Source organism: Trichechus manatus, unplaced genomic scaffold (genome assembly GCF_000243295.1).
Source record: "Trichechus manatus latirostris isolate Lorelei unplaced genomic scaffold, TriManLat1.0 scaffold00052, whole genome shotgun sequence".
Taxonomy (NCBI): domain Eukaryota; kingdom Metazoa; phylum Chordata; class Mammalia; order Sirenia; family Trichechidae; genus Trichechus; species Trichechus manatus.
In genome coordinates this window covers 8,856,661-8,867,405 of record NW_004443988.1, presented here as the reverse complement: position 1 = coordinate 8,867,405, position 10,745 = coordinate 8,856,661, and the positions used below count along the sequence as shown (strand labels likewise).

The 10,745-nt window shown below is 46.5% G+C and overlaps 1 protein-coding gene across 2 annotated transcripts in view; it reads right to left on the bottom strand.

The window, feature by feature from the left end:
* Positions 1-1,315: 1,315 nt before the first annotated feature.
* Positions 1,316-10,745, bottom strand: part of BABAM2 (BRISC and BRCA1 A complex member 2) — a 645,299-nt gene continuing 635,869 nt past the window's right edge. Inside the window, exon 12 of one of the 2 annotated variants that reach the window (XM_004377641.1) lies at positions 1,316-1,738. In XM_004377641.1, coding sequence (XP_004377698.1) covers positions 1,675-1,738 — 64 coding nt within the window. In that variant the 3' untranslated portion in view covers positions 1,316-1,674. The remainder of the gene's footprint in view (positions 1,739-10,745) is intronic. The other variant, XM_023732449.1, reaches the window with a different exon arrangement.

The following is a 10,745-nucleotide window of genomic DNA, read 5'->3' as shown; positions in this document are numbered from 1 at the left end:
CCTTTCAGGCTCACATGGTGTCTTAGTTTCTTAGTGCCGCTGTAACAGAAATAAACCAGGTGGGTGGCCTTCACAAACAATTATTTTGTCATAGTTTAGGAAGCTAGTAATCTAATTCAGGTACTGTCTCTAGCAGAAGGCTTTCTCTGTCGGCTCTGGGGGAAGAGCCTTGTCTCAGCTTCTCTAGCACTCTGCTCAGCATTCCTGGTTCCTTGGCAGTCTCCATGTGGCATCTATCTTTTCTCCATTTGTGCTTGCTTGCTTCTGGACCTAATCTGCTCCTTTTATATCTCAAAAGTGGTTGGGTTTGAGACCCACCCTACACTGATATGGCTTCATTTAAAATAACAAGAAAAACCTCATTCCCAAATGGGATTATATCCACAGGTATAAAGGTTAGGATTTACAACACATATTTTTTGGGGACACAATTCAATCCATAGCACACGGCAAAACTGGGCTCCAGAGCCACAAGAGTGAGAGGCCAAGGTCAACCCTGTGCCTGCCCTATAGTGGGGCCTGCAGCTTCACCTTCGATGGGAAGGCAACTGGATCTGAGAGTACACTCAGTTGGCTCAGCTGCTCATTTCTCTCACCCCTGTGGGTAGGTCCTACTTCCCTATGTTGAAAACCTTTGCGGTAAAACAATGCTAAACCAAACTGTAAGTCTCACTCTACCTGGCCAAGAGGACTGCAGCCAATTTGTGTGAAAGTTAAGGGAAGTTGTGCGGTGGTGTGGAGACCTAGGCCCTGATTCTCAGGCTTGCCCCTAATATGCTGTGATGATGTCTTCAGCTCGTGGGTCTCAGCTCGTGAGTAGCAGGGGGTGGGGGTGCAGGTGGAAATGACTACCGAGGCCCCTTCTGCTTCCGATCATCTGGGAGTCTAGGAAAGATAGAGCCTCTCAAGGTCTCTTTCCCAGCTCTGTCCCTGGACGGCTGCAGAAATATCCATGACACCTGACGTTTGTCTTTCAGGTATCATTCCTACCATGCTGCACAAACCCACAGAGCCCTCGCATCAGCCTAGAAGGGGAGGTGGGGAGAGAGGGCAGGGCCATTCGTTGGTACACTCAGCAAACACTGCCTGCTGTTTCAGGCTGGGCCGAGCCCACAGTGCACACACCAGGAGCTCCAGGGGTGAGTGGGGAGGTTTGTGCTAGAGCCCAGTTGTTCCTGAGCACCGGCCTTGGTAGCTCAAGCCTGACAGGTGGGTCAGATCTGTTCAGGCAGCTTCTTTTCCCAGTGGAGGACTGCCTCAAGTGGGAAATGCTGGAGGGTAAAACGTACATACACACACACAAGACACTAGTTTCAGGAAAAAATAAGCAAATGGGTGTTTAATCTTAAAACTTAAATGAGATCTCAGAGACAAAGGCTTTGGAATAAGGGTGTGTGCACTTATGACGTCTTACTTTCCCTGGAAAAATACTGCATTATGATATATGATTTTATTTTTTCCAACTAAAAAATATAATGAAGGAAAGAAAGAGGGAGCAACCAGAGGTGAGGGGCTTTGGGGTCAGAGTTACTGCCAGCCAGAGCGTGGGGGCTGCATGGGGTGTGCCAGGCTGCTGTGTGAAGACCTTCCAAGTGGCTCCAGGAAGCAGCTGTGTGTGCTGACATGCATGTAGACAGAACAGGCTGCCTGGCCACCTCTCAAGACTGGTGTTTCCTAGAGCTTTCCATTGGCAAATGCTGCCTCCTGGAACTGAGGGACAAAGGTTTTGAAATAAGCCCTGGTGGGAAAGAGAGAGAGAAAAAAAAATTGTGGTTAGCAAAAACAACTTGAAAAAACTGCAACTCAGAGCTTTCAACCTAACTCAGAACAGTTGTTATCTATTGTCCATGCATCTTGGGCTGGATTTTCCTTCCCTGCTGATGCAAAGAAACCCTGGTGGTGTAGTGGTTTAAGAGTTCGGCTGCTAACCAAAATGTTGGCAGTTCGAATTCACCAGGTGCTCCTTGGAAACCCTATGGGGCAGTTCTACTCTGTCCTATAGAGTCACTACGAGTTGGAATCGACTCGACGACAATGGGTTTTTTGGTTTTGGCTGATGCAAAGCCCTCTGGATTTTTCCAAGGGAGGTGCATGCGGTTCACTACTGAGATATCTCTCATGGATATTTAAAGGGCTTGTACTCAGACCTTCCTGGCTACCAATTCCTACTAGACATCTGTAGTAAGTGCTGAGCAGAAGAGAACCCAAAGGTACTACCTGCCCTTTTCCTAAAGACAAGGGCCTGATCCAACCTGTCAGGCAGACAGTGACTGATTCACTCACCCCGTCGTGTTAGTGACCCGAAACATCAAGAAGATTGTATGTTTCATTCACTTGGATCTTTGACTTCACAGAGACAAAGAGGGTCTAAGAGAAAGGATTTCCAAATGATTATGGTCTCCATTTATTTCCAAACATATTTGTAGTTTGGTCTGCTAGAAAGAGAACCAGACTGGGTATCAGTCAAAGACGAGCAGTAAGATCTGGGCATTTAGCCATTCTGGTGCCAGATTATGTCCTGGATGAGGAGATGTGCACCTGCTGAGCCCACTCTGTACCAGGCACTGTATGAGGCTCCAGGGGTTGTGAGATGACCCAGATGTGGCATCTGCCATGTAGATCTCAGTTTAGAGGAGATAGATACATAAATATGTAATACCAACTTATGTGGTAAGAGCAGTTATGGAGGTACCACAGGGGCCCCAGTCTGGGTGGTGGGGTTTAATAGCTGGAGAATCAGTGGAGAGGGTGGCTAAGTAGGCATGAGGGCATTCAAGGCAGAGGAAACAGCAGGAGCAAAGGCCTGGGGCCTGGAACAGCTTGTGAGATGGCAACTAAAAGCAGTCTAGCCCTGCTGGAACAGAAAGTGTGAGGTAGAAAGTGGTAGAGAAGAAGCCGGAGAGATAGGAGGTGGATACCCATGCCCTGGCCCCCATGTGGTCAGAGCAGTCATACTTTACTTAAGCACAAGTGGCTCGTCCAGCAATCTCACCTTCCCGGAACATGATAAGAACTAGGAAGGTCTACCAAGAAGAACTGTCGCCATCTGTACCACAAAGGCCTCATGCACCTCAACCAAGGGGAGCCTCCCACAGTCTATTTGACTTAGGATATGGTTCTAATAAGCTTTGCTCTCCAGGCTCCAGACTCCCAGTAGATTAGAAGACCAAATTAGAAGGACTGGGGGAACTGACTTAAAGGGAGAAGACCGACTTGCCCAAGCAGTGAGAAGCAACAATGCACAACAATGCACAACCTGCCGGTGAGAAGAGAACAGGAGACTGCACGGAAATCACAAAGACTCACTCAGGGATCATTTAGTGTTGGCAGCAAATAGGGAGCACAACCTGACAGCCCCTGGGGTCATCTCGCCACTTCACATGAGCTGGCTCTTTCTCAGTCCTAGCCTCCCACCTCTCTGTAGCATTTAAACGTATTAGCTGCTCCTCCTTCTAGAAGCTCTCCTTCCCTGTAACTTCTGTGACATTACACATCACAGTTCTCCTACCTCTCTTCCTCCGTCTCCCCCTCCTCTCCCCACCCCCAGGTGAAATCTTTCCTTGGATCTCTGCCCTCCCTGCTCTCCACTTCCCTAGTGGCCTGCAGCGTGGTTACTCTCAGGTTCTCATCCCCCTTAGCAGATAACCCCCCAGTCTGGATCTCTAGCCCTCATCTTGCTCCTAAACTTCAAGGCCCACTTTTCCAACCACTTGCGGACATTCTAACCTGGATGTCTCTGTGTAATTCAAACCAGTGCGTTCCATATGGAAGTTTTCACAACTATTAAAGATTTGAAAGTGCTTCGGCCAATCTGTACTTCTCTAACTGAACCCTCAGTTTCCTTCTCAACAGTTTCCACTTCTCCCTAAACCCCGACATTGAATTCATCCTGATAATTCTTCCTCTTCCTCCCTGTGTCCCTCCATCCTTATGACATCCCCTGGCTCCTGGTCTTGTTACTTTTGAGCAAAACTGCCGCAGAAGCCTCTCAACTGTCTGTCCCCCTGGACACAAGTGCCTAAATTGCCTTTCTGTTGCAACTAGATTAATATCTCTTAGAGTGTGGGGCTCTGCCCCTTAATATTCTCCAAACGCTCAGACTGGTACTTGATGGCTGTCACAATCTGGCTCCAACTCTTTTTTTTTTTAAATTTACCCCTTTCCACCATTACATTTTTGGCATCATGCACCCCTTTGAGAAGCTAATGAAAGGCAAGGATTCTCTCCCTAGAAAAACTTCAAGTAAAACCCTCCATATGCACATGTCATATGCACCTGGGGATGCTGCAGACCCTGTGACACTCATCCCTGGTGGAAGGCTGAGAGCCCGGGAGCCACATCAGCCCCCACACTCCATCCACCTGGCCCACTTGCTCTCCCCACACATGCCATATGCCACCTCTGGGCTTTATTTGTACTCAGGCTGAGTGCCCTTGCTCCCATCAAGCTTTCCTGGTGACCAGAAGGTTTTCTCCCTGTACGCAGACCCTCTGTGCCTCTTCCAGGGCCTCTGTCACATGTCATGTATCTTACCCGCCAGGCGAGACCACCAGCCCCTGGATGCAGGGAGGACGCAGTGGTTTCAATTAAGGTAACTAATGATGGCCACTCCTTTGCAAGAGCAGTTAAAGCATGTCCGCTACATGCTGTTTAAGGAGGTGGGAGAGAGAGAAATTACAGAAAGCAAATAAATGTAATATTTAGGTACTAAAGAGAAAAACTTGTCCATTTTCAAATTTCAAACTATGTTAATAATTAGTGAGAAAGAAGGAAAAGTACCCCTCCTCCATCCATGTTGTGATCAACACAGTTGTGAGCCAGCCAGACAGCCACCTTCTCTGATACTGATGAGTCCCAAGACCCTTCCCACTGATGGCACGGTGCAACAGTCTCCTTAATGCCAAAGAGGGGACCGTGGTGTGGTTCATAGAGCCCCACCCAGAGCAAGGCTGGCCAGGGCATAGATGCCCTGGGCTTTGTTTCCCTGTGGTGGGCAGAGGTAATAAGCCTGTCCTGATGTGACACTTGTGTGGGGCAGTGTGTGAGAAGGTCACTGTCCACTGTCTGCGCCACCCAGACATGAGGGTCATTCATTCTTTACATATTTGTTTCACCTGCTGCTATTTTCTCAGCAATATGTACATGTCAGCTGGAGGAGAGCCTTGCTGTCCTTCTTCAGAAGCTCAGAGCCTGAGCTCCGCAGGGAGCGGGCCTGGCCTGCAGGAAGCTCTCTCCCTTTCTCTCTCCCCAGGCCCAGAATCACACTGGATTCTGAAGCAAATCTCCTCAGTTTTTCCTTGGAAACTTCTGGGGCAAGGGGCTGTGATAGTGCAAGCTTCTTAGACAGAAAGGCCTTGGCAAGAGGGAGCATGCTTTAAGTCAAGCTCTTCCCTTCTTCAGAAAGTTCTAAAGTTCCCTGTTCTGTCCTGGGCTTTCCCTGCCAGGGCAAACTGCGTGACGCCAAGGGGAAGCAGAGTGGAGAGGGCCTATTTAAAGATATGATGCTACCAGCTGTTTGAAGTGAGAGCGTCTCAACTTGGATCCTCATTAAGTCAGCTAAAGGAGGGGGAGGAGGAAGGTGAAAATGGCAACTGGCACCTACCCATTTATAGATTTTTTAAGCGCTGTTTTCATTTATTTCGCTTTTTATCACAGAAAATGGAGAGCTGTCCAGAGTACAGCATGCCAACGGCACTAGTGATCTGTCATCTTTCAGAAACTCTTTGACCCAGAGACAAAGTGTATGTGACCTTTAAAAGTGTAAGTGGTTGTAGGGGAAAGGTCGCCTCACTTCGCCACTACCAGCCAACCAGGGCCGCAGGGAGAGGGGCCCGAGTCAGTTAGGCTCAGTCTGCCCACACTGGACGGGGGTTTATTTTTAGACCAAATGAGAGCTCAGCATGTCTTAGGACAAAACAAGGTTCTGAGCCTCTTCTCTGTCGCAGTCCCTTTGCTCAGGGTTTCATAAAATCACAACTCAATTCAATCCAAGAATCTCAGGTTAGGAGAATAAAACTTAAAGAACTGGCCTCAGGCCAAGACTGGGTAGGTTTTCCATGAATCCAGGCAGCAGTGGACCCTGGCCCAGGCCTCGCCTCAAAGGCATGGTGGGGGAGGGGAGTAGACAGAGTCCTTGGGCCAGGGGTCAGGGAATTGAGGGGCTCATGGGCCCACTGTTTCTGGGCCTTGCATCCATGGGTGAATCTTGTGCCTTTTCTGGGCTCCAGTTCTCTCGTCTACAAAGCAGGGAGCTGAGCCTGATGATCTCTAGGCCCTGTCAGTACAGAGTGCCCGTGGGCACAGGACCTGAAGGATGGGAAGTGTCACTTGGGCTGGAGCCAGCCAGACCTGAGCTCCAGGCCTGGCACTGCACCTTACCAGCTATATCATGTGGGCAAGTTACTGTTCTTCTTAAGCTTGAGTTTCTTCAAATGTAAATGGGAATAATAGTGCCCACCTGAAGCAGTTCCTGTGAGGATTAAATGAGATGGTGCAAGTGAGCATTTGGCATGGTCCCTGGCACAAGAGATGATCGATAGATGTTAGATGTTTTCACAAAGATCAAGCTGGGTCTAAGGGACAGAGGCTCTCAGTTGGCAGGAACAAGTAGAAGCAGGTATGGCTGCAAAAGAGGGAGGCCCTGAATGGACAGAAAGGTCCTGGGGTCTTTGCCCTTAGTTCATCCTGTTCCTCTGGCCATTGAGGGCACAGAGACGGCCACTCTCAGGGTTGGATATTCAGTCAAAGTCATCGGAACACTGTGGCTCTCCTGAACTTCAGTCCAGAGCTGCTTATATTTGTGGTATCTAGGGATGAATTCTGCAGCTAGAGGCACCTTCCCGGCCTTGGCTTGTCTTCTGTCCAAACCTGCTGGGTGTGCTCGTTGCGTGTGGCTTACGTACATGCTTGGTAGAGGAGGAGGTCATAGCTGTGGACTAGAGGGATGTTGAAGGGCCACATGGCTGTGGCTGCCCAGGACGGACATATATCTTAAGGGAGAGACCATGGGGGAAACGGAAAAAGCACTGAACCATGAGGCTGGGTTATAGTCCAGGCCCTGGCTCATTTGTCTTCTAGAACTGGGACTCCTGAAGGCGATCTCTAACTGCTACCCAGTTCTGGTTCCAAGATATCATCCTGCAACCTTGAGCAAGTCACTTAGCGTCTATGAGTGTGGATTCATCTGTTGAATTAGGATACTAGCACCTACTTTCAGGAAGGTTGCGAGGAGTAGGGTAAGTGTATATAGAGTATCAAACACACGGGTTCCAACAGGCGGTGGGGGTGCTGTAAAGGTGGTAGTAACTGTCATTGTTGTTATTGTTATTGTCTGGGATAGTATTTCCCAAATGGGGTGGGTTCGTGATGAACACTGCAGAGCTCCAAGCACATGTTTAGTGATGCCACAGCCAGTTCATGGGAGGGAAGGCAGGCCTATTCCTCTTGGCCATCCCTCTGCCCTCTGGCCTCCCACTGAGAGGAGATCTGGAGCCAGGGAGCTTGAAATAAGTTGTTGGGGGAAACACTGCCTGGAAAATTAACTAATCAAGCCCTGGTGGCATAATGGGTAAATGCTCGGCTGCTAACCAGAAGGTCACCATTTCGAACCCACGCAGAAGTTTCATGGGAAAAAGACCTGGCGATCTGCTCCTGTAAAGTTTACAGCCTTGGAAACCCTATGGGGCAGTTCTACTCTGTTCTATAGGGTCACTATGAGTCGAAATGGACTCGATGGCACACAACAACAACATGCGTCCTAGGGAAGGGGATCTAGGGAGAATAAAGAGAGTGAAGACAAGGCGTCATCAGGGAAATTCTCAGAGGCCTTGGGGTAGAGGCAGCTAGGAACCTTTGTTCAGTGAAGTCTCAGCAAAAGGGTTTTCCTTACTGGGTCTATAGCTCCTTATTTATTCAGCAGATTTTATTTTTCAAAAGAAAAAAAATCCATGCAATTGACATCTGAAAATCTGAATCAACCTAGCTTTAAAAATATGAAAACCTCCACAAGAAAACTACTGGAACTAACGGAAAGATTCAGCAGAGTAGCAGAATACAAGAAAAACATCAAAAATCAGTTGGATTCCTATACACCAATAAAGAGAACTATGAATGGGAAATCAGTAAAGCAATACCATTTATAATAGTCCCTAAAAAAATAGAAATACTTAGGAATAAATCTAACCAGGGATGTAAAAGACCTATACAAAGAAAACTACAAAACACTACTACAAGAAACCAAATGACACCGACATAAATGGAAAAATATACCATGCTCATAGATAGGTAGACTCAACATTGTGAAAATGTCAATTCTACCAAAAGCAATCTACAAATACAACGCAATCCCAATCCAAATACCAACAGCATTCTTTACATTTCAAGTTAGTCTCTCATACAAAAATTTATACATACATTGTTATGTGACCTAATTGCTCTCCCCGTACTGTGACAACACACTCCTCCTTTCCACCTGATTCTTCATGTCCATTCATCCAGCTCCTAACCCTCTCTGCCTTCCCATCTCACCTCCGGACAGAAGCTGCCTGTTTAGTCTCTTGTATCTACTTGAGCTAAGAGGCACACTCCTCACGAGTATCACTTTATGTCCCACAGTCCAGTCCAATCCCTGTCTGAAGAGTTGGCCTCGGAAATTGTTTTAGTTCTGGGTTGATAGAGAATCCAAGGACCATGCTTTCTGGGGTTCCTCCAGTCTGTCAGACCATTATGTCTGGTCTTCTTACTAGAATTTGAGTTCTGCACCCCACCTTTCTCCTGCTCCATCAGGGACTCTATGTTGTGTTCCCTGTCAGGGTGGTCATTGGTAGTAGCCAGGCACCATCTAGTTCTTCTGGTCTCCGGCTGATGAAGTCTCTGGTTTATATGGCCCTTTCTGTCTTGGGCTAATACTTTCCTTGTGTCTTTGGTGTTCTTCATTCTTTACTCCAGGTGGTTGGGACCAATTGATGCATCTTGGATGGACCAGTTGATGCATCTTGGATGGCTGCTTGCAAGCGTTTAAGACCCCAGACGCCATTCACCAAAGTAGGATGCAAAATATTTTCTTAATAAGATTTGTTATGCCAATTGACCTAGATGTCCCCTGAAAGCATGGTCCCCACCAACAGCACTCTTTAAAGAGATGGAAAAACTAATCATTAATTTTATACAGAAAGGAAAGAGGCCCTGGGTAAGTAAAGCACTATTGAAGAAAAAGAATTAAGTAGGAGGACTCGCATTACCAGACCTCAGAACCTACTATACAGCTATACAGCTACGGTAGTCAAAACAGCCTGGTCTTGGTACAACGACAGACACATAGACCAATGGAACCGAATCAAGAACCCAGGTGTAAATCCATCCATCTACAGTCACCTGATCTTTGACAAAGGCCCAAAGTCCATTAAATGGGGAAAACATAGTCTTTTTAACAGATGGTGCTGGCAAAACTGGATGTCTACCTGCAAAAAAATGAAACAGGACTCATACCTCACATTATACACGAAACTAATTCAAAATGGATCACAGACCTAAATATAAAACCAAAAACTATAAAGATCATAGAAGAAAACATAAGGTCAATGCAAGAGGCCCTAATACACAGCATAAATAGCATACAAACCATAAATAACAATACACAAACACCGGAAGATAAGCTAGATAACTGGGATCTTCTAAAAAGTGAACACTTATGCTCATCAAAAGACTTCACCAAAAGAGTAAAAAGAGAACCTACAGCCTGGGAAGAAATTTTTGGCTATGACAAATCTGACAAAGGTATAATCTCTAAAATCTATAGGAAAATCCAACACCTCTACAACAAAAAGACAAATAATCCAGTTAAAAAATGGGCAAAGGATAAGAACTAACACTTTAACAAAGAAGACATTCAGGCAGCTAACAGACACATGAGGAAATGTTCGAGATCACTAGCCATTAGAGAAATGCAAATCAAAACTACGACATACCATCTCACGCTGGCAATACTGGCACGAATCAAAAAAAGAAAACAACAAATGTTGGAGGGGCTGCAGGAGCTTGGAACTCTTATGAACTGCTCGTGGGAATATAAAATGGTACAACCATTTTGGAAAATGATATAGCACTTCCTTAGAAAGCTAGAAATAGAAATACCATATGATCTAGCAATCCCACTCCTAGGAATATATCCCAGAGAAATAAGAGCCGTCACACGAACAGACATATGCACATCCATGTTCATTTGCAGCATTGTTAACAATAGCAAAAAGATGCAAACAACGTAAGTGCCCATTAACAGATGAATGGATAAACAAACTATGGCACATACACACAATGGAATAGTATGCAACAATAAAGAACAATGATGAATCTGTGAAGTATCCCATAACATGGATGAAACTGGAGGACATTATGCTGAGTGAAATAAGTCAATCAGAAAAGGACAAATATTGTGTGAGACCTATATTGTAAAAACCCATGAAAAAGTTTACACACAAAAAGTAACAATCTTTGTTGGTTACGAGGGATGGGAGGGGTGGGGGGGAATACTAAATAAGCAACAGATAAGTGGTATCTTTGGTGAAGGGTGAGACAGTACACAATACTGGGGAAACCAGCACAACTTGTACACAGAAAGGTCACGGAAGCTCCACAGACACATCCAAACTCCCTGGGGGACTGAATTGCTGGGCAGAGGGCTGTGGGGACCATGGTCTCGGGGAACATCTAGCTCACTTGGCATAACACAGTTTATAAAGACAATGTTC